Source organism: Mchenga conophoros, linkage group LG19 (assembly GCF_057382185.1).
Source record: "Mchenga conophoros isolate Kocher_MC1m ecotype Shallow Benthic linkage group LG19, M_conophoros_male_GT1.1, whole genome shotgun sequence".
NCBI classification, from domain to species: domain Eukaryota; kingdom Metazoa; phylum Chordata; class Actinopteri; order Cichliformes; family Cichlidae; genus Mchenga; species Mchenga conophoros.
In genome coordinates, this window is record NC_140544.1 from 7,820,908 (window position 1) to 7,845,384 (window position 24,477).

At 41.1% G+C, this 24,477-nt stretch overlaps 1 protein-coding gene across 1 annotated transcript; it reads right to left on the reverse strand.

Moving 5' to 3' along the window:
• Nucleotides 1–15,958: 15,958 nt before the first annotated feature.
• ap5s1 (adaptor related protein complex 5 subunit sigma 1) lies at nucleotides 15,959–24,171 on the reverse strand. Its single transcript, XM_085257952.1, has 3 exons — nucleotides 23,885–24,171; nucleotides 21,341–21,632; nucleotides 15,959–17,203 (listed from the first exon to the last, which is right to left on the reverse strand). The coding sequence occupies exons 1-3, from the start codon at nucleotides 24,064–24,066 to the stop codon at nucleotides 17,075–17,077; spliced, it is 603 nt and encodes a 200-aa protein (XP_085114078.1). The 5' UTR covers nucleotides 24,067–24,171; the 3' UTR covers nucleotides 15,959–17,074.
• Between the last annotated feature and the right edge of the window lie 306 nt (nucleotides 24,172–24,477).

Genomic DNA, 24,477 nt, shown 5'->3' on the forward strand with positions numbered 1-24,477 from the left:
CCCCATCAATGAGACATGACAACGAGACAGCTTGAGGAGGTATCTTCTTTCACTGAAGAGAAAAATAACCTTTTATGCCATCTTCTTCATGAAAAATACATAAGAAACAAACTATGTATTGCAGCAGATCTGCCTGTCACAGGTAAATAGCATGTGATATGCAAAATCTCAGACATCTGAGTGACAGAAAATGCCTCCATCAAGCCACATTCGTCAAACATAACTAGAAGGGGAGAAAAGAAGATTGAATGAGAGGCCCCTACGTTATTCAGCTAAAAGCACAGTCAGATTCATAAGTACAGGAAAGTGGGGCGGGGAGGGGGGGTATGAACAGGAGGAGGCCTGAAATTGTTGAGTGGAGGCGACGAATTGCTGCACACACCTCTTCCCTCTACTCATGCTTATCATTTAACTCTCACTCCAACCTCAGCACCAAATCATTCACCCTAATTAAAAGGCCAACGAGGAACACCAATCAATACTGCAGAGGGATAATTAACCCCTTGTGTTCTCAATTGTCTCTACAAAGGTGAAATTGAAATTGATTGAGATTCCCTTTTGTTGGCTAATTGTTGCCCTCAGCTGGGTGAAAGAGTGTCTGCTAATAGTGCGTGCGCTGCTATCAAGAGCAAGTGGCATTTATGCAGGTTGCAGCAAAGGAGCTTCATGACTACAGTAGAAGGGTTGCTTTTATTTTGAAAATACATTGGGGAGTAGCCACTTTGAAAAAGAAACACAGTACAGGAAAAGGATGAGTTTTATTACTTAATGAAGCAAACAGTATTACCTTTAAGCCTGCTTACCTTTTACATATGTGCATCACTGCTGTGCAATATGGAAAATTTGGGTGTTGATCAGATACCAAGGAAATGCGAGGACAATACTGCCGATACTGATACCAGCACCGATACTATAAAGCCAGTTTATGTAGGAGAGAGTGTGTCGTGATTTATGAGATGAATCATTATTAGTTTGCAAATTCTGAACACATTTTAATGACCGCTAAATCACTTTGATTTTTACTTTCCACAATAATTAGTAAATGCAACAAATCACTCGTTTTGTTTTTTTTGTAAATGTGCCTGTTTTTAAAGCACTTTGGGGAAACTTCTGTTGTTTAAATATGCTAAAATAGAGACAGTCAACACGAAAAGGTTCAGACATTTTTCATAGCGCATGTTTCAGTTATATTTTTTTCATTTCCAAGAAAAAAATGCAACACAGTTCAGTGGGCTGCATAATGAACTTAGAGGATAAAAACAGAGGATCGATCACGGCAGTATTGATCCCATACAAATACCAGCGTCGACATTTGGATCAATCCGCCCACCTCTAATGTGCATACAGGTCAGCGCACTGCAAGCACATGTGTTAAATATACAAAACACAATATGCAAACATGTTTCAGCAGCCTTTTATTCACGATTCGTGTGTATGTGTCGCAGAGCAAACTGAGGAAATACAGCATTCTCATATTTTCATCATTTTAACAAGTCCTCTCTATTGGCACCCTCAGTGACCAGTGGATACTACTAGAGCCACAGAAACCCATTTCTCTTTTCACCACAACTTGAACAATGTCTGTCAAGCCCACACTCGGCTCAGCTTCATTTCATTTTCTTTTACCCGGCGTCGAGTCGCCTCAGGTGTCACAACCCCTAGAGAACACTTCGCCCAGCAGTCCTACTTCCTTTCTGCGCTCTTTTTCTCATCTGTTCTAAACCAACCACCTTCTTGCACCTATGTCCATCTATCCTCGGCGACTAAAGGCTATCCCTGCACATTACTAACTTCATTTGTTCTGGCCTCATTTTGCCACCAAAGTTTGGGTTGTTTTTACCAACCTAGTCCACCATGACTTACACTGAAGTTGAATGACAGACGTTTCTTTCTTCTTCATTATGGGACTTCCTACTTTAGGGGCAGTAAACTGTACATACATGATCTCAGTAATAAAATTAGAAAATAGGGCAAGTCTGTAATTTCATTAGGGAGGTTAGGATGAAAGGTGTTGCTGTGCCCCAGCTTGCTGAATGAGGCTGAGCTGCAAGAACACAGAATTATTCCCATAATTCATTTTCTGGGACAGCTGAAGCTTGTGTCAGCACGCACTAAAACACCGAAACTCTACTTTTACCATGATCTGGATTGGTGTGGACGTTTGGTCGTCAGTTTACTCAAACAAGGATTCTTTGAAATAAAAATGTTTAGATGCATTCACCTTTATAGATGCCCGAGGGCAAAGTGAACCAAAAGCTGAACGAAAATCAGCATAAACGACATGTAGCTTTAGTTTCTGTAATTAAAGAAATTAACATTAGTCATCAATACAACAGAAAATGTTTGAATTGGAGCTGCAGGGTCTCTCGAGGTTTTTAATGTGGCGATCACCTGACTACCTTTTCTCTTTGAGAAGGAGGCAACAATGAAAAAAGGTCCAGTCTGAAAAGACATCAGACTTCAGGCAGGTATAGCTTTGAAACCTGCTGTAATGAGCTGTGACAGTTGGAAAGCCGTGGACAGAAATTTCCCTCATTAGCACTGAGAGTAAAGACCAGCTAGTTATTAAATATTGCTTTCTATCCTGGGCAGGACAAGGTAATTTGGGGTTGATGCATGCCACCCTCATTGTAGGTACATATAAATCCATCCTCGCTGCAGGGGAAACAATTTTAAGAAAGAAAAAAAAACTGTGAAAACATAGCTTACCAGGTCATCATTCCTCCACTGTCACCTTGGCTATAACAGCCGCGCTAGATCAGAAATATCAGTTTTGTTCCAACAAAACAAAAAGTCTCATTGGTGTTCCAAAACCCCTCTGGGAGGGGAAACTATTATTTCACAAAGATCGGGACGAGGAAAAGAAAATCCTTGAAGATATACGCTGCAATCGTATTAGCATTAGGTAATGATGCATAATTATTTGTATTTCAGCAAACTTTTTGAAAATCAATAAGCCTCTCTTCACAGTTTGAAGCCAGAGCTTTCCAGGTAAGAGAGGAGGACTCTGGGGAGTGGGCAGCTCTCTAACTGTTGAAACCGATAAAGGATCAAGGCGGGATAAGGCTAGGGATAAAAGTAGCTAAACAGAGATGGGAGAGAAAAAATTAATTGTGACTCTCTAGAGACATGGAGTGGAGGACGGACAACCTCTGGAAACCTTAAAACAGGACAGGTAGTCACAAAGGACTGTGAGAAAACTTCTGGAGTTCAGATGGAATGGGAAGAACAACTGTTTTTTACACTTCCTAACCTTTACCCATAGCAGGGCCCCTGTAGTGACAGAAACATGAATAAAATAGATCAGAGCAAGATTGTATCCGAAGTCATTCACTGCAAAGATATGGTAAAAAATGTCACCTTTTAGAAAGGATGGGTAAAAGGCCAGCTCCACCAGGAGGACTGCTAAGAGCCTTTGAGCTGCCCCTGACATTGTGTACAGCTTCATCTTCTGCTCCCAACGGGAACAAAACACCGCAACTGTAACATCATAAACTATACAACATACCCACTAATAACACCACTAATCACACCTCGGGGTACCATTTAGCTTTTAATTTATAAATATTTTAGTCTTTTATTTGACACTATTTAACTGAAATACCCCAAATATGCTGCTGCTTTTGTGTTGCCTGAGACTCAAATTGGAAAACACATGGGTAAAATTTGGCAAGGATTGCGAAAAATGCTAATCTTCTTGCATACTTTGGCACGTACGTGCAAAGTTATTAGAAGGATAAAAAAAAAACAGCCTAATTTCCATGTTCGAGAAAATCCACAGCAAATAATTGTTCAGTAAATAACACAGAGGCCTTTGTATGTGTCATTCACGTAAGTGTGCCAACGAATGTGGACGTGTCTCCGGAGATTATCGCTGGTAGAAATTATGGGTCTCCTCCAACCCTTGCATGCATACACCTTGTTGGTTTGCAGTAAATTATACATATACATGGCTGGACTCCAGCCAGAGCTGAAAAAAGGCATCAGTCAAAAGTGTAACGTGTGATGTGTTCAAATGAGGTCACAGCGATTTTCAAAGATCTTTTCAAAGTGCTTTAAATATCAAATAGGTGACAACAACACAGCTACCCACACACACAGGTAATTATTAGGCTGCCATTACAGAATAGGGATTCTACCATTTATCCTTCAGTATCCTAACATCGCCTTCAAGGCATATATGATGGTCTAAAATAGCTTTACTACCTACACACGGTGTTTCAAAAAATGTTACATTGACAACATTCCTATATCCAGTTAATCTAATCTCCTTATATGAGCCCAGTCCTTATGACAGCTGTATTGCAACATATTAGAGGCTCTTTCTGTGAGGGATAATGGCCAGTAAGGAGAAAATTGGACAGGCTTGCTTTTAGAGTGGATCCAACCTGCCCAAACTGACATCACTGACACTGGGGGCTGCTCCTGAGTGACTGCAGCTTAGTGAGAGATGACATGACAAGCACATAGTGCTTTCTGCTGCACATCCCTGGTGTCACAAGTGACCCACTTTCCCCCCTCTCTCTAATTGCAATTCCCTCTTTAAAACTGTATTACTATGCACACCCGAAGATGCATTGTGCAACTGCCTTCTGCAGTGACACGCATAAAATGCAAAGGGAATTAGTGTTTATTCTCACAGTAGTTCTGTGTGTTTAGTTTGCAAGTACAAGCACATACGTTATTATACACTTTGCAACCCTTGAACTCATGCGGTGTATTTGTATTATGCGATTTTATCCAGTGAATTAAAGGGGGCTCTCCTAAAACGAGTCCAGAAATGTGAAAATTAATGTCTCATCAGGCAACTTTATACAGAGACAAGTTTGTTTCACACATCTGCCATAATCCTTATCAAACCATCCACACGGAAACATTAAAACCACAGGTTTACAACATATGTTGTGACAGTTTACCTGCGCTGTGAAAAGTGTTAATGAAAACGTAAAATGAATTTACTGTGATCAACAAATTGTTCAGAGTGCTAACAAGATACATTTCCATTGGGACTGGGTTTTCATTTGTCTAGTTTAGGTGATATATTTACCAGAGTCATATCAAATGACAGCAGAAGAGGCAAAAAAAAGCCTCAAAACATCTATTGCAGCTCACCAGACTGCAAAAAAAGTGATAAAGTGCAAGAATGCCCACAGACAAACATTTCAGTGTTACGTCTTCATCAGTGTCTCATCGTGCATCACAAGTCCTTGTACATACAATGTGGTTTTGTTATAAATCTCAACTACTGCGAGTTGATTAGGCTCTCCAGAATGCTTCATTAAACAACTTATCAGTGGACAATGGAGTGTAGCATGCCGGGGAGTCTAAAAGACCCGCCAGTATGTCCTCTAAATCAGCAGAAGAAGGGTGCATTGCTTTGAAATGAGACACTGAGCTGATACAGAATCCAGATGCTGAATTAGGCTACAGTTTGAGTTTGTATTAAATGCCATTGTAATTGAATGGAAAGTAAAAAACACTAGAGTCTGGCAAAGGAGAGATGCTATTATCAAGACCGAAGAAAAGCCAGCTCGTTTGATGAGGCCTCCTGGACATCCTGTAATTTATGTGAGCAAATGCTGCACGGCTTCTCCTGGGTTCCGAATGCAGAACTGGGTGTATCAACCAATTGGTTAATGGCTGGCAGAGAGAAAACCTCCCACACTTCCTGTTTTCCTGTTGGGTCTCACTCACAGGGGATTTTCCAAAATGAATAATACATCTTCTCCATTTAACTTGGAAAGCAGTCATAATGAGGCATTTCCCATCTCCAGGCTCTCACGTGCCACGAGCACTGTGCGGTTGAATTCAAAGCTGCGGTGAACCAACGTAAGGATGAGGCTCTTAAGACATGCGCAGAGTCATATTTTAAATGGGTGCAATATTGCTCGAGTTATTTACTGGTGCATTTTATCTCAGAAGATCAGAAAAATGATTTTGGGAAAGGCCCAGTTAAATATTTTAGCACAACTCAAGTGAAGAACCTGGTACCTAGTCTAATCAAACCCTGTCCTTATTGATATAATGAGATGTCAAAACCTGTCTCTAAGGGTGCTGGGAGATGGTGATATCTAGTCTTTATGGGAGAAAGAGTTAAAGTTTCCAAGTTATCATTTTAAATATCAATTAATCATTTTTTAAATTAAATATATGTTAAATTAGTTCATTTAACAGTAAATGGGCTGGGCCGGGTGCTAAAAGACTGTGCTGCGGACCTGGCGGACGTCTTCACCTCTATATATAACACCTCGTTGTCCTGTTCACTGGTACCATCCTGTTTCAAAGCAGCAACCATCGTTCCCATCCCAAAACAGTCAAATGTCACATGTCTGAACGATTTCAGACCTGTGGCACTCACCCCCATTCCCGCCAAATGCCTGGAGAGACTGGTCATTAAACACATCAGAGCTGCTTTTCCACCATCCCTGGACTCGCACCAGTTTGCATACAGGGAGAACCGGTCAACCGAGGATGCGATCGCCACAGTGCTGCACACATTACTGAAGCACTTGGAACACAGGAACACCTATGCACGGCTCCTCTTTGTAGACTACAGCTCGGCTTTTAATACCATCCGGCCATACAAACTCCGTCCCAAACTCCACCAACTGGGACTTAACTCCTCTCTGTGCAACTGGATTGTGGACTTCCTCACTAACCGTAGACAGAGTGTCAGAGTGGGTAAGAACACCTCTTCCACCCTTGTGGTCAACACCGGTGCCCCTCAGGGGTGTGTTCTGAGCCCTCTGCTATACACTCTCTTCACCCATGACTGTATTTCCTCCTGCGCGTCCAATCTCATTGTTAAGTTTGCAGATGACACTACAGTGCTCGGACTTATATCCAACAATGATGAGACAAACTATAGGACAGAGGTGCAACAACTAGAGTCATGGTGCCACGACAATAACTTGGTCTTAAACACCAAAAAGACCAAGGAGATCATTGTAGATTTCCGGAAGAGGGGCCATAACAACCATCTGCCTCTCTTCATTGGCAGTGAGGCGGTGGAGAGGGTGAGCAGTTTTAAATTCTTGGGGGTAACTGTGACCGAGGACCTGTCCTGGGGCAACCATATCACCTCAGTTGTACGGAAGACCCAACAGCGCCTCTACTACCTGAGGAGACTGCGGAGCGCACACATTCCCAGATCTCTGATGTTGAACTTCTACAACTGTGCCATCAGCAGCGTTCTGACGTATGGATTTCTAGTGTGGTTCCCCAGCTGCACCAAGGCCGATCAGCAAGCACTCCAGCGGGTGGTGAAAGAAGCTGGCAGAATTATTGGAACAAGTCTGCCAGAGATCAGTAATATCTTCCCCACTCGCTGTCTGAGGAGGGTGCACAGTATCCTGCGGGACCAACATCACCCTGCGCGCCACCTTTTCCATCTGCTGCCCTCAGGGAGAAGGTACAGGTCTATACAGGCCAGAACATCCAGACTGGCCAACAGCTTGTATCCACAGGCTGTGAGGCTCCTGAACTCTCTGCCCCCCTCTCACGGACAATAACCATATCCAACTTCTTAATAGCAATGAACTGGTCTGCATTGGTGCATCATATCTTTATTCTCTTCCCCCTCCTGCCCCCCCCCCCCCTCTTTCTTAAATAGATAACTATCATATCTGATATCATATCTCACAGTACAATAATATTGAATGGGTTGCATTGTTGTATTTTGTCATGTTTCTCAGGTCTTTGTCTGAATTTCTACGAACATTATTGCTAAGGATTGTCTTATTGCATTGGAGTCACACTGGGTTAAATATGTACACTTGGGTTTTAAGGGGTATTTATTATTTTCTTCTTTTTTTGGGGTTGTATGGAAGCCCCAAACGCAATTTCATTGTTCTTGACAATGACAATAAATAAATAAATACTAAAATACTAAATGATGCATATTTTGAATAGTATTACTGTCAGTAAATCTGTATTAAATTAAATATATAATGCTTGCCTATAGGGCCACATGGCATTAAGTCAATTAAACATAAGCTGGCAAAAGCAGAATAACAAGCTGTGGTTAAAAATCAACAATCTGAGCTGCTTTATAGATAAGATTAAGAATTAAATCCTCAGCTAGTTTTTTTTTTTTAATAATTTTGACATTTGTGATAAGTAGTAACATGACAACGACCCCAAACTGGGAACAACTGGGTGAATATGCAGTTCTTTGCTAACATGTGGCCAGTAAGAACTTTAGAGCCTTCTCAGAGCTTTTTTCTAAGGTCTTCTGCCCCCTAGTGGCCAAAAGTGGCACGAAAGAATTTGGAGATGCTGTGGATGGACGATAAAATCCTCACGCCCATTATCAGAAATTGTGCTTGTGTCATGGGCCCTGAGTTCCTGCTGCTTCAAGAGAACATCCAGTGTCCAACAAGAGTGTATAGGAAGTTCCCGGGTGATGACAGATATTAATACCATTAACTATTGACAGCCCTTCACATTCTCCAGGCCTAAATCGAACTGAGAACCTTTGGGATGTGTCAGTGAATCTGAAGCCATCAAATAGCACTTGTCCAGGAGCTTACTGATGTCTTGACCCAGGTCTGGAAGGAAATTCCTTGACCCGATCTACCATCTTATCAGGAGTGACACTGTCAGGAGTGAACATGGCCTGTGATTTCAAATTTCAAACCCTCAAGCCGTTTGTGATTTTTGTTTCCATTGACCATATTGCTCTCAACAAATTACAAAATGTATACCATTAAAGGATTTCAACTTGGATATTTCATTCATTAAAAGCCAATTTGTGATTGAAGCACTCCCTTATTTCACTGAGTGAATTTGCTTCATAGATATCCTGATTTATTCAGTTAAAATCAAAGAGGAAAGGTGAATTGTATGTGGCTGTATTTCTAAAACATAAACATAATACAGACAGCTTTTTTCTGATCTGATTGAATAAAAGTGCAGTGAGGAGCAGGGAGGAGACATAGGGGAGTATTAATGTGATAAAGGGGCATGACCCATTAAAAAAACTCCAGGCCCGACTATGACACAGTGACACGCACTCTCACTGTAATTTTACCATAAAGGAGTCAACCATTCCCCGGATGTAAATTTATTGGGGAGGCTGTAACATTTTATAGCCGGTACTCTGTAGTGGATGTGACCACATTTGTTCAGAGCTGTTGAAATTATGATCCCAGACATACTGCTGAGGAGCTTCCAGCCTCGCTGAAATTATTTTCATTACTGCTGAAAATTGCAATTAATGGCTAATTGCAAGCTGTAAAGCAGCAGAAGGTTTTCTGCGTGATAAAGAAACGAGTGTGTTTTTGCTACAATTCTTGGAACTTATTAGGAGTTTATACGGAGCCGTGCGTGCACAGCCTGTCGCTGTGATTTTAAGAGAAAAGCGAAAAGTAAGTGAAAGTATCTCTATCTGTGATTTAAACAGTGGTGACAAATATTAAGAGCGTCTCCCGTGCAGAAACAGATGGCATCCAGTTTGCTATATAATCCCCTCTGAGTCACTATCAGAGCATCCGGAGCATGTGGCCTTTATCAGTCTAGACTACTTTATCGCTTAGCTTATTTACAGATCAATAAATCAATTTGGTGTGAAAAACAAAAAAGAACACAAACAGAAAGCAGAAAAATTAACGCCATAAAAGTCCCCGTTTTCATTTCTTGGTGTGAAGTTATTTACTCGACTTGTTTCCCCGCAGACCCACGCGCTGCCTTTTCATTGGTAATGAGCAAAAACAGAAATCCTACAGAGGCATCCCGCAGCAGAGGGAGCTTAATTAAGAAATAATTGACTTATATTTTCAATTAATGGGGTTGTTTGAAGTCTGCCTCTGACAAACCGTACCTTTAGAAAGCAGGCACATTGCGCGCATGTTGGTTGAAATGCGGAAAAGATGTTTTTTCAGAGACTGGGGAGAAAAAAGCTATGAAATAAAGGGCTTGAAATTGGAAATCTAACGCGATTTGAGATGCTAAGAGAGAACGTCTCACTTGTGATGCCCGATAGACTGGATGAGAGAGAATGCGATACTCCCTCTGCATATGTGTGTGTGTTTTTAAAGATGATTCCAGGTATAAGTTACAGAATTATGGGGAAAAAAATCATCATGACAAATTTATGTTTATTACATTCCAGCCATTAATTCAAGCTTGGCATGTGCGCACCCACGCACTCCACAAACATGTAATCTCCCTCCTACGGATTCTGCGGAGAAAGCAGAAATTTACAGATCACGCAGATCTGTTGTGACATCTAATATGAGTGGCGTTTAGCTGTTAGCACTGAGCATTCCTCCACCTCCACTCCAATAGAAACTCCACTTAGCTGTGGCCCAGGAGCAGAGGAACGTTTGAAATTCTAGCGATGTACGCGTGAAAGGGAATAGAAATGATGCCTAATGTATATGAATGGAAGCCATGGCGTTCAGGTATTTCACACTGCATGCCCTGACAGAGGCTAAAGTGAATAAGTCGTCAACTCGCATTGAAATTCATATTGTATCTCTGGCTGGGGCTGAGCCCATTTTCTCCACTGCGCTCTCGCCATGAGCCATACAATAGTCAGGGAGACATCTAATGAGGCAGGAGAAAAAATATTAAGAGCAAAATCCTTAAACTCAGGAGTTGGCATACTCAATGACCACACTCTAAATGCAATGAGAAAATCTTTTTTTGTTTTTTTTTTGTTAGGAGCTTGAGGCCGTTGGGAGGGAGAGAACAAAAAGCGGGGAGAAGAAAAGATTGAGTGAGTGACTGAGATGGGCTGTGACAATGTCAGCTTTGGTCTGGTCAGCCCGCACAGATGATGAGTGAATATGAGGGAAGCTGGAAGAAGAAAGGCAGGAGGGGAGAGCCGGAGCACAAAACCAGAGCAGGAGGGAGCTGCCAAGTGGATAAGAATATTGTAAAAAGAGTGAAAATCTGTGGGACAGCCACTCTGCTCGCTACTACAGAGTATCAGGTGCTCTGGGAAACACCTTCTTTCTTGACTTGGTGGGTCAGCAGTGCAGTCCAGCTCGTGTACAAAGCAGATACCCAGATTTTGCCTTTGATCCACTGGCTCTGCTGCTTCATGCAGCTTGACCTTTGGGTCTTCTTTAACCTTGCCCCACTCACCATCTGCTTGCCATTCTCAGAACCGGGTTTTGTTAGCTATGAGAATTTTCTGTACTTCAGTTAATGGCCTTCAATTTATTCCCTCTGTAAGTGCTATTGAAGCCAGAGAGTGTTGACGTTTTCATTTCAGCAACACATTAAAGCAGCCGGCTCGCGCCTTGTGCTAATCAGGGAGCTATCACCTGCAGTGTTTAGCCGGAGTTCTTGGGCTTTTGGTAGCACTCAGTAGAAAAACCTCTTCATGACCTTCCTCCATTTAAACTTTGACCTGAGAGCGCCCTCCTTTCAAAGTCAAGACAACCTGCGCATGCTCATTTTGTGGCATCATTGCATTTTCTGTCCCTGGGATTTTTTTTGTGCAATTATGCTGAGCGTCTCCTTCGCCCTTCTGACTTCCACGTGTTTATTTGTACACTCTGCTGCGTAACATGTCCTTTTTAATAGTCCCTGTTTTCAAACCGAGCTGTGCTGTAATTAAATGTAGCTAGGCCATTACAATCACAGGCTTTGAAAGCACAACATACATGCTAAAATATCTGCAGCAGATACTGTAAATTTAATCTCCACTTGACACCAAGTCATGCATTTTATCAAACAGCTGCTTGTTGGCAAAGATCAACTTCTGATTTTCCGAGCTTCCCTAATTAGACGTAATCACAAACAGGATCCACACACATGAAAACAGTTTGAGCGCCTGCTTGTTTTGATGTCTATCATATTGTTTTAAATGGTTTCAAATAAGTAGAATTTGTGATTTTATGGCCGGTTCTGCTATTACTGTTTGTCTTCCATTAGAAGAAACACAGGGAGCAGCTGCTTGGATCGTCTTTGGCTACATACTGCCCCCTAGTGGTGAGGCGCTGCATTGTCAGTCCTTATGCTGCACCTGGTTGTTTAACGCAACTTTTTAAAGATGCCAAGTAACTGGATGGAGGCCAGCCTCCACATTTGAATCAACTAAATGTTTTGTTGGGAGATTATAAAATGAAGTAAACTAAATTTGCTAAACAATTTAAAGAACTCAGAAACTACCTGAAGTTAAGTTTGAATACAATTACAGACAGTTAAGAACACTTTGAATGAGTTTTATGATTTTAACACACAAAGTCTGAATTCTTCTTCCTCAAAAGAACCAGACTCAACAAACATGCTAATGTTTTTCATTTAAGATGTAAATGCTATAAAAAAAAAAACAACTAACAATTGTTGAAAAGTTTTCCATTTCAAAAATAAAAATATGCCACTGGAAACCCACTAGCTGCTCCACAGATAAAACCAAATGCGTCATGCATCTGCGCCTCCTTGTGAGTGCATGGCATGGCAGTAGCGCCCAATCATACTGATTGTTAATAAAACATGAGTGAATGTACAAGTTTTGCTTTTAGTATGCATGCCCTGAAAAACACATTTGTAGCAATATTAATTTGCACAACACTGACGTTCAGTTGTGCCACCCATGCAAGAGCTGCATTCAAGGATTTGTGATAACTGCTAATGAGCCTTTTATATCACTGTGGAGAAATTGTGGCCCACTCTTCTCTGCAGAATTGTTTTAATTCAGTCACACTAAAATGTTTCAAGCATGAACAGCCTGTTTATGGTCTTGCCGGAGCATCTCAACCGGAATTAAGTCCAGACTTTGACTCGGTCACTCAAAGACGTCAAGTTTGACTTTTTGAGACTTTCAGAGGAGGACTTGCTGTTGTGTTTTGGATCATTGTCCTACTGCATAACCCAAGTGCCCTTAAGCTTCAGGGCTTGAGTTGATATCCAGATATTCTTTTTCATGATTTTCTGGTAGCGAGCACAATTCATGGTTTCATCAATTACAGCAACTCGTCCAGGGCCTGAAGCAGCAAAGCAGACCGAGACCACCATGCTTGACTGGTGGTATGAAGTTCAACTGACTTTCATCAGTCCACAGAATATTTTCCCAAAGATTTCAGTGATCATCGAGATGTTTTTCTTTTCTTTTTGTGGGGCCAGTAGTGGATTTGGGCTTGGACCTCTTCCCATGGACACAATTTCTTATTGTTGAATCATGAGCTCTGACCTTAACTCTGGCAAGTGGAGGTCTTTAGATGTTGTTCTAAGTTCTTCTTTCTGGGTGAGTCATTCATCACTCTTAGAGTAATTTCAGTAAGATGGCCACTCCTTTCAAAGGTTCTCAATTGGGCTTCACTGGAGTCCCAAAGCCTTAGAAATGGTTTTAGAATCCTTTCCAGCCGGTAACATGTCAATGACTTTGTTTTGTCAGTTGTTTCTTTAGATCATGGCATGGTGTGTTGCTTTATGAGCCTGCTTCACTTTGTGACAAGGTTCTATTAAAGTCATTTCTTGATTCAGCAGGTCTGACAGTGGTCAGGCCTGGGTGTGACTAGTGAAACTGAACTGAGCTTTCTAAAAATTCTGGTTATTTATCTTTCCTAATATGTTTTTTAAATTATCTGAAATATGTTAGTGTGATAAGTGTTATACATTTTCACTCAAACTCAAATTTTGGGTCATAGTTTTTGTTGATACTGCAATATTCCTGAAACAATCATTTTATCCACAGATTTGATCATTTGATCATGAACACAACAAAAACAAAAATAAACTTTATTATTCTGATGCATTTCCTGTTGTTGTTGACTTGTGAACAATCAGCAGAAATTACAATTTTCACTAGACTAGCACCAGACTAACAAGAAGAATTTCTGTTTTTAAAGGTAGAAATGCATGAAATTAAAGCTAGAATTATTGTAATTAGTCGAACAAGAAGATGCCAGAACTTAGTGCTCAGCCCGTGAATATTAGTAAAGTCAATAAAAACGCTCAAAAGTAGAGAAAAAATCAAAAAATGTATTGAATTGAAATCAGTTGATATTTTAAGTTTAATGGCCTTTTTCTTTCTTACAGTGTGCATGTCAAAAGATGTCTCCTACTTAAAATCTCCTGCTTCGGATTTGTATAAATAATGTTATTGAACAATAACAAGACTTCCAGTCTTTTAAAGCTAATTGCTCCAAAGAAAAAGTGTTGCTCTCATTAGATTAGATCTACAAAAGGCATAGAAGTTAAAGATTCAATATTATTCACATGCAGATAACACTCTAAGCAAGAGGTTGTGGCTTGTTCACATTCATTCATAATAAAGGTCAGGTAGAGCACATTTTAAAGCTTTATAAACACTCCTTAAACCTTGCTCAAGTAATCAGTAGAGAACACAGCTGCACTGCACTTGGAAAATTAGAGTAATTGATGCCCCCAAAGCAGGAGAAGGCTGCAAGAAGACAGTAGGAAGATGGATGTTTCCTCAGTTAGAAGTGCAATTAAGAAATGTTAGTTAACAGGAACGGTGGAGGCCAGGCTGCGGTCAGGAAGACCTGGAAAACTTTGAGAAAATTGCTCATAGAATCGCTAGAGAGGCAAATCAAAAGCACAGTCTGAGTGCAAAAGACCTTCATGAAGATTTAGAGTGGTGCCACTGCATTCTGCTGTGTTCAAACAACAACTGTAAATCCCCCCAAACAAGAACTGAAAGACTCATAGCACCACAGAAAGCACCTTCATGCTGTGATCCTTGCCAAAGGGCACGCTGCTAAGCGCTGACCTATCTTTGCTGTGGGCCATTTTTTCTTTTTTATGTTGAAATTGTGGAATATGCAAATTAAAGAAAAGCAATTTGCGTGAAATATTAAATCAAATGTATCCTCTTTAACTCGGTGCCTTTTAGAAATCAGGACATCTTTATTGGCCATTCAGAGTCATTTTGACGAGCACTACTGCCCAAACGTCTGCACGGCACTGCACGCAGAGAGAAAAGCAGGCCATGCGAGTGCAGCAGAGGACCTGCGCTGCCTGTCTGAACCAGCTCTGAGTTATTCATAAGGTCGCTCACTGATGTTGGATGATGAGTTCTGGCTCGCAGTCAATGTTCTAGCTCATCTCAAAGGTTTTGGATGGGGTTGAAGTCAGGTCTCTGTGCGGGCCAGTTCTACACAACTTCTTTATATTTCTTTATATGGCTGTTTTTGTTGGTTGGAAAAAAGGGAAATGTAACAATTTCTTGACTGAAAGAACTCTTGAGTTCCGTTTGACGTCTTCCATTTAGTGGATCTGTCCTTAGAAAATGTTCCCCTGGAGTCAGATACTTTTTCTGTGTTTTACACGCTATTAGTAGAGACGCTGTTATTGGAAAGTTGATGGACCAACACTTACTTAGCTGATGTCTCCACTGGCATTATTTATAATAGCTTCAGGATGGAAAGATGAGCATTCTCAAAACAGATAAAATATAGTACCGCCCCTCATTTCTTTATATTTTGCTATATATGTGTGTATGTATATATATATATATATACATATATAAGGCAAAAACAATTTGTACAAGCTGGAAAGTTAATATTCAGTATGACCACCTTACCAACTTTCTAAGGCAAGCTTTCTTGTCATCTCCGTGAGGACTCTTCAGTAATACTTCTTCTTGTCTTGTACTTGTCCTTTTTTTTTTTGCAATTATGTGGAAGTCTCCCTCAGTCCAGCATCCATCTTTTAACAAGTTCTTTCTCTATGAAGAGAGCTCCAAGTAAGATTTCCCCTCCAACGTCCTTCATGGCACACTGAAAGTCACAGTAACAGCTCCCTCTCCTGGTCATACCATGACATTACTTGTCACGATCAGTGTAAAGGTGTTTATGGTGGTTCATTTTTTTCAGTAATTTTTGCTCAGCATATCAAATTCTCCTCTTGTGTGCTACATCTCATTTAAGGTGCAATCCCCAGCTCCTCGCTGATATCTTCTTTTTTTTTCTTTTTTTGGGTGGGGGAGATGTGCCGCATCCTTGATTGCAGACTACACAAGTATCAAAGCATACGCCTTGGGTAATACAAGAAATTAGTTTTATTTTTAATACAGGGGGGGGAAAAGAAGAAGATCAAAGCAATCAATGTTGGCATCCACACAATCTCCTCTCCACACACACAGACACACCTAAAAACACAGCTCTGGTTTTGGTTGCCAGCACAAAAAGTGGGGTTTAAGAAGCTCTTAAGAGGCCAGAAGGAGGAGCAGGAGAGTCTGGCTCGATGTGAGGAGAGGCAGTCGGGGGGGAACAACAGATGTTCACAAGACACAGGAATACATTTTTTATTTGTTGAGTCAGGATGTTTGTGTTTGTAGGTCTACTTGTCATCATTTCCTCATGTTTTGTTCCATGTTCTGCATGCCAACATTTCTGCTTTCATTCATAATAGTTTATCCAAACGTCTCCTCACTTCCTGCCCTGTCCGTTGTCCTTAGCATCACTGGCATTGCGGCATTTCTGCTATAAATTGTCATAAAACAACTCAGATCTAGATCTTTTGTTCTTCCCTTTCTATTGTGCATTTCTTTAAGAGGATTTATACTGTGTTCTTGTTCTCCCAAAACATTCTTTTAAAACCCATTCGCTATCCCAATGAGTAGTAGGAAACGTAAGGTCTTATGAGGAGTTACTATAAGGCAATAACACTCCGAGATTTCATTTATACTCACTGAAATCTGAAAAAGCACAAAAAAGGGTCAAGTCTGGCTCCTCAAGGTCACACTGTGACATTTCGAGTATGGTGAATCAGATAAACAGCAGGCTTTAATGCTGACAAGTACGTCTTAACTGGCCTCTGCGACTGCACTCTTTAATCTGCCACATTTTTCTTTCCACTCTTCAATTTGACAAACAGGATTTGAAGTGAAGCCACCCACACAGTAAACAGCCAAGAGTGAGCTGCAAGTGGATGAGGCAGGTATTTACCACTCTGTGTGTTTACACATCATGCAATCTCTAACAACAGCAGCAGCAGCAGCAGCAGCTGGTAGTCCGCTCTTCATCTTCCAGCGTGGAAATGTCACCGGAGGTGAATGACAGAGGGCTTGTTTGCTTGGAAGCCAGCAGATATAGCTAGAAGTAGCTGTAAATGATAGCCCGCCCTCCCTGAAAATGGCAACCGTGGCTGCTCAGCTTTATTTGGCCATATAAGCCGCTACTTCCTTTTCCAAACTCTGGGCAAAGCGGTGGTTGAGGAAGAGCAGCTGGCCGTGAGGAAGCAGGCGACTGAGCAGGACGTCGATCCGGTTGCTCTTCAGCAGGACCTGGAGAGAAAAATGCCACAAGTGATGACCCCGAGCAGGCTTCTCGATTAATCAAGAGATGCTTAAAAGCTGGTAATAAGAATGCGCGCTGCTGCAATCTAGTTTCATTACTGCTGAATTTTGCTTTATTGATATTTTTCATAGCACGTAATGAGAGGCTGCTCTTGCGAGTCTCGATACCAGTGTTCGACAATCATCTTTCTTTGGGGAGGTAAACTGTTTAAGTTAATGGATTGCAGTCTGATGATGCCTTAGGACGCATATAGACACAAACACTCGCTACAGTTTCTGAATACAAATGCACTTTACAGCAGCCGGAAGATGCATGAGTCACAGTGATCTACTGTATGTTTGTGGTAAAGAAAAGATGTTTATGCAATTATTCCTGTCAGAAAAAAAGAAAAATTGGAGAAATGAAATAAAACAATACATTTTATCAACAGCTGGTCAGTGACTCATGGCTTCACTAGGTTTGTACAAGTCAAAAGGCTCAAGAGGTCTTTAAAGTTTCACTGTTGAGAATAACTTCAAAGCTAATGACATGTCTCAGTGTTCTTCACACACTTCTCACTGAAGCAGCCATCAGAGATAACACTTCTTTAATCTATGAAAGCCTTAAACAGTATATAAAAGAAGGCATTAACAAATGTGATGTTGCACTTCAGCTTGTGACATCCCCATGTTTAGCATTTTAGCTGACACCAAGATTAGCCAGAAGCAACTATATTTCGATGAGAGCGCTAAGCTATCAGCAGGTTTATCGCACAGGCGCTAAAAGTAAGTGCTGTGAAACACACAAACACATAAAACACCATAACTTCATTCATCAAAACTGAGAGAAAGACTTCTTGCATGGTCTGTCAGCACAATCAGTGACACATGGCCCCATATTACTTGTCAGATAATTGAACTGATGACACTCAAAAAGGCATCAATACCAGAGTTCTCATTCAGTGACGTGAATTAACTGAGATGAAGCTCATGAAACTGCTGCTGGCTACAACCCCGCAGGCAGGCGTCCACTTCTCAATCAAAGGGACAATACTCCTGATAATACAAAGTTTAAACCCAATTTAAATGGGTTTAACATATGAAAATTCATACCGCACCAGACCATAGCCATTTACAAATTACAGTAACTGGAATTGGCAAGTTTGAACTATAGTAATATGGGCACTTATTATAACTCTGTCATATTTATGAAATCTAAACTGTATTTGTGAAAATAGATCCTGAATACTCCAGACCAGGGGCCCGTTCTTCGTACCTCGCTAAGTAAGTTAGCTGGATTTGATTGTTGACGATTTCGCGTGATCCTGGATCGTTCGGTTCCCCGAAGCTCATTCGGGACTTGCTGTCGTAGCAACAGAGCCGTAAGCGTAAACCTGCTCGGGAGCAGGTTTACTTTATGTAAACAGGATTAGATCGCGGCCACGCAGGTATGTCCGCTTCATTTATACGAAAGCAACAGCGATATTTTTCCACTGTTTCACCATAAATAAATATTATCAATGTAACTAAAGATAATGCAGTACTTGATTCTTTTATTGATTTCACACAGATACATACAGGTCATATCCTAAAAAAGGGAAATGTACTATTAACATTCTATTACATGTATGTGATTATTACAGATGTAATTCATATTTCAGAGTAGTAATTGTAAATTACTTCGTGTAATCAAGATGAGAGACCACGGCTATAAAAGCGAAGGTGGATAAGGAGAGTTTTCAGAATTCAGCGTATATTGCGGGACAGACAGGATCCTTTAGCTCAGCGCGACAGTGTGCTCATAGAGAGATATCGATTTTCCCGTGAGGGTATTATTTACTTAACCAACTTGTTGACGAGGGGGTGCAGGACCACCACTTGTCTTTTTTTGCTCTGCCCTTTTCTTGGTTGCTGTTATGAACAAACAAACAGATTATTTCAGGGTCTCTTTTCAAGAGACGAAAAGCAATATAAGTGATAAATATTACCATTCTGTAGAATATTCTTATATTTCACTTTTACTTGTTCCCATGTTCTAGTGGGTCCTGTTGGGGCTCTAATGTGAAAGGGGATATAATATAACATAATATAATATAATATAATGTAATATAATATTGGATAATATAGTGTGATATAGGGCTGCTCAATTAATCGAATTTTAATCACGATTACGATCTGGGCTTTCAACGATCATTAAAAATGACTGAGCCGATTATTAGCCCCTCCCTCATTTATCCGCGACACCTTAAAGGCCGGTCCGTGAAAATATTGTCGGGCATAAACCGTCCGTGGCGCAAAAAAGGGTGGAGACCGCTGATTAAGAGGACCCGAGGGAAGCTCGGAAAGCTAAGCAGAAGTTATTTGGAGAGTGACTGCCGTTGGTTGAAAAGAGTTAAAAAAAAAAAAAAAACTTCAGTGGTGTTGTGCACTATTTTATATTATTTTTTAAAGTCATTGTTAACCCTTTAAAGCCGGTCAGAGCAGCACGCTCCGTTTTGCGTAACTATTTTTAAATCCCTGTAGAATCTGAACCGTGTAAGCTAGCGCAATAATTTGTTTTGCATATGAAACCGGAGGAGTTGTACTTACATCTGATGCCATCAGCTTGTCCTCGGTCACGGTTTCCTTCCACATATAGCTTTGCAAAAACTGCATAAAAAGCGCTTGCAGCAACAAAAACATAATATTCCAGAAACACGCTTCGTCGTTCCTATCAGCTGTTCGTAACACTTCCCACAGTGAAATGATGCACATGCTGTTTTCTTTGCAAATTTGCAGCATAGGATTGTTTTTTGTTTTTCCTGCAGTATATAAAAATTGCTGTATCTCCAAAATAAAACTATGAAGACACTCAAAATAAATTTCCAGTTGTTGTAAACTATTTTTTGCAACTTTATTGTATTTAAAGTTTTGAGGGATAAACCTCTTAAACTTCTCCAAGTAGAAATATATGTAAACAAAACAAAAGCGATTTTCAATTTTTTTTGTAGTTTATTGCACTTTTTTGCAATTTATGTAATTACTATGGACTTAATGCATACATATTATTAAAATATGGGCTATAACAGTTGTATTGATGTATAGCAACTTGAAATGCTCCCACAAATGGCACTACAGCATGTAAAAAAAATAAATAAAAATAATATAAGCTCTGGTGGACTTGGTTCTATAGTAGGTCTTAAAGGGTTAAATAAATATCGTCAAATAATCGTGATCTCAATTTCAGTGAAAATAATCGTGATTATCATTTTTGCCATAATCGAGCAGCCCTAGTCTGATATGAAATTACTTACGAGTTTAATTTGTCAGCAACTTTCTGCCAGCCCTCTCTCCTTGCTTTTGCAGCCTTTGCAGTGTTCCCTTGAGTTCTGATTAAACTCCTGAAATCCCTCACTCAAGAGTTCTTGCTCTGCTGCCGAAAAATACTGAGCGCGCTCCTTCGACATTTTCGCCGACCAATCAGAGGGTTGCCGATCAATGTTTCTACTATGGATGCGTAGCCCCTTTTACGACACCCAGTGATCTCACATTACTTCATCCAGCTGTACTAATCGTCAACAGCAGGTGTGTTCGGAGAACCGGATTAGCGAGCTCACGGTTAGCGCGATGATTTGGTCTTGGATGTGTCATTTGATCTTGGATGTAGTAAGCGACGTACGAAGAACGGGCCCCAGGTCCAAATTAAACACACATCGAGTGCAACAGAGTGAGTATGCTCACTCTAGAAGAAGTCCAGCTCTCCTAGAGTAGCTACCTGCCTGCTGGAATCTCCTGTGTGGTCTTGAGACTGTGCTGTGAGACACGGCAAACCTTCATATTGAAACATATTGATGTGTCATCCTGAAGGAGTTGGAGTACCTGTGCAACCTCTGTAGGGTCCTGGTACCAGAAAACAATCAGAAAAGATGAGGCAGGAAAAAAATGTCAGGGGCCTCGACCTGTAAAACCTGTTTTGGGGGTTGTCTCATTTTTGCCCCTCTAGTGCACCTACTCTTAATTTCAAAGCAACTGAAACTTATTTACAACCTACTGCTACTTAGCTGACCAGCTCAGTATCCCAGAAACTTAACTGACTTGATGGTGTACGCTGATTAAAAAGTGTTCCTTTCATTTTTTTGAGCAGTAGAATGTGTGTCCACGGCTCACCTCGCTCCCTTGCCCCAGCATGTGCAGGTGCTCCAGGCAGTGGCGGGTCAGGTTGCGCAGTGTTCCCTCAGCCAGCAGCAGGTTCTCATGAGGCTCACAGACGAGCGTGAAGCCCAGACTCTGAACCCCCAGCCACAGAGCGCTCGTCTCCTCGGAGAACGGGTCTCCGGCTCTGAGCCGCACCACGCCGCAGTCGGCGTCCTGCAGAGCCAGATTCTCTTCGCCCGGCAACGTCTCCACTAGCAGCCGACCCGAGGCTTCCCGGGACAGAGAGATAGCACTCCGGACTTGTCTGAGACACAAAAAGTGTTTTGCCATTAGTTAGGATGCTTTCATAGTCACAATAACTGTGGGGCTCATTTTATTTTGAGCTATTTAACCAGTTTTACTGATAACATTAGAACAACCGTTGTCTTTGACAGTAGTAATCACTAGTTACAGGCTGGAACAGGAGAAAAACAAAACACACACACACACAATTAGGGATGGGTATCGAAAACCGGTTCTTGTTGAGAACCGGTTCCCACTGTTTCAATTCCTTGGAATCGTTTGCCATTTTTGCAAACGATTCCCTTATCGATTCCAGTCGCCCCGAATGACGTCACCACGTTGCGGAGCGTCATTTACCTGGCAGGAAACACGGCGCCTAAGCGGCTCAAACGCTCAAAAGTTTGATTATACTTCATGAGAACCGATGACAACAGGGCAACTTGCAAAGTAGATATTTCATTTAAGGGAGGAAACACTACGAATATGCAAAAGCATTTGCTCACAAAACACGCGATGACCTTAAATGAATGTCGTGTTTTTAATTCCACTCCGGACTCGTGACTCTCCCAGCAGCAGCGGTAACGTTTGCACGCCCTCTTCCGTTAATGCGGCAGGTAAATAATCAACTAACAGTGCATATTATGTTAGCGTGATCTGCCTTATTACAAGACCTGCCATTACTGTACATGTAGGTGACCATGATGAGAGAGACAGAGTCTGGCTCAGATGCTGGCAGTTCTCGCTGCGTCTCCTTTCAGGCAGGATAGACGAACGTCACAGAGCAGTGACTCAGTTTGTGGTCAAAGGCTTGCACCCGTTTGCCACAGCAGATGATTTTTGGTAAGTGAATGTGTTTAATTGTAGGCAGGGACATTACTGGATATTCTTGTGTAATTGCCACAGAACAATTTATGTTATACTTTGTTATTGCTACAGAAGAATATTTATTTTATTATTTTACATTTACAATTTTTTTTCCTGGGGACCCTGTGACACCCCATTGAAGAGCCGTAGGCTGGATCTCTGAAGCTCTCACTGTTGGGTTTGTAAGGCCATGTTACTCCTAAGTTTCTATCTTGTTCAAAGAGAAGATATAAAACAAAGTTCTAAGCTAATCGACCTTAGTGTTCTCCTTTTTAAAAAAAAAAAAAAAGAATCGATAAGAGAATCGATAAAGAATCGAATCGTTAAACAGAATCGAAAATGGAATCGGAATCGTTAAAATCTTATCAATACCCATCCCTACACACAATGATTCATGAGTCACTGAAAAAAAAATATTATTGTCTGGCATTTTACATTGTGTGTTCCCATCAAAATAGCAGGATGCTTTATATGAGAAAACAGAGAGATGATTGATGGTGAAAGAACTGCTATTATGAGTTATCAACAAGAATAAATCCTAAAAATCACTAGAAATAAAGCCAGGGTGCTATTTTCAGTATTTTTTTAAATTACCTTCATACAATTAGCAGTAAAAAAAAAAAAATTGCTCAAAAGCCAAAAATGGCTCTAGGTACTCTGGCAGGTAAATTCATTTTTTTAAAGCATTGAGACTGAGGCCATCTCGGTGTCTGGCAGACCATCTGTATAACAAGTAGTCCTGTGTTCTTGAGTCTAAACATAGCTCCTGTGCTCATCGCTGGATAGATCTTCATGACACTGCATGACGGATATGAATAGAGCATTCAAAGAGCCTTTTGAACAATACTGTATATGACAAACATCAACAGGCAATGCAGGGACACGAACAGACGCCACTCAACAGAATACACTGGCTGCATGTCTTTATCTGGACAGGTGTTAGTTCCAAAACATGAAAAGAAAACACACATCAGCTATCAGAGCTGACTGAGACATTTATTCAGGAGGAAAAAAAAACATCTTTGCCCCCTGCAGTCTCTGCATGAACTGCTGAATCCTGTTGTAAACACGAGGGAATAGTGTAAATCAGATGCATCCACAAAGCGGAATCAGAAGACTACCACAACAGGTCCACTCTGTCTACCTGGTGGAAAATGAATGAAGCTCAAGTAATGGGACAGAGCCTTGGGCTGTCAAGTCGTTTCCACTATGTTAATGTAATGCAAAAACACAGAAAGGTGATTAACTGAATTTAATTATGTCTGCTGTCCTTATCTCTTCACTCCTACAGGCAAAATTACACAAAAAGGGCTTAATTAAAGTGTCCACTTCTGTCCCAATCTGTGGATGTCCAGAAAAAAATGACTTCGAATAATGATTTATTTTTAACTGTTAACCACAAACACCCACCTGGCTACTGCGGTCACCCTCTCCTTCTGCAGAAGCCTTCTTTCCTCCGGGCTGAAGTCTCGGTGCCGCTCGGACAGGACTCCGTCATCTGGACCGAAAACCCGGGAGTACAGAACACGGCTCTCCCCGGCAGACAGAGCACTCACCGGGCACACGGTGTGTATGAGGAAACACCGAACCATGCTGTCGTACTAGGGGAGAAAAAGTTATCCAAACAGAGCTTTTTACTTTATTTCTTCTGAATCGTTGTTTACACTGCTGATTTTAAGCACTTCCGCATTGGTCAGCTGACCAGTCTCGTGCACTGTTGCTTTTCATAAATATAACCACCAGAGGTCGCTCGCAGTCAGCGACTCCCACATATGCTCCCAGCAGTGTTATTCAGAGCCATACAGTATCTTTGAAGACTGTTTGTTTGTTTGTTTACACTTACAAATGATTGTTTTTAAACGGCAGCATGGAGCTGTGTGGTGGCTGTGTGTAAAATCAGAATGGTTTAGCCAGAATAGCATTGCTTTAGCTGACAGTCTATAGTACACTGATCATAGACAATACGATCAATAATTCTGACCGTAACATTCTATTGAACAGGT

Bases quoted from the DNA above. Each gene is read 5' to 3' on its own strand.
- ap5s1 (XM_085257952.1), bottom strand. From the start codon at position 24,066: ATGGTTCGGTGTTTCCTCATACACACCGTGTGCCCGGTGAGTGCTCTG. The intron at 21,633-23,884 runs GTGGGTGTTTGT...TTTGTGTCTCAG, and splicing joins AGGGTGACCGCAGTAGCCAG to ACAAGTCCGGAGTGCTATCT. The intron at 17,204-21,340 runs GTGAGCCGTGGA...TTTTCTCTCCAG, and splicing joins TGCTGGGGCAAGGGAGCGAG to GTCCTGCTGAAGAGCAACCG.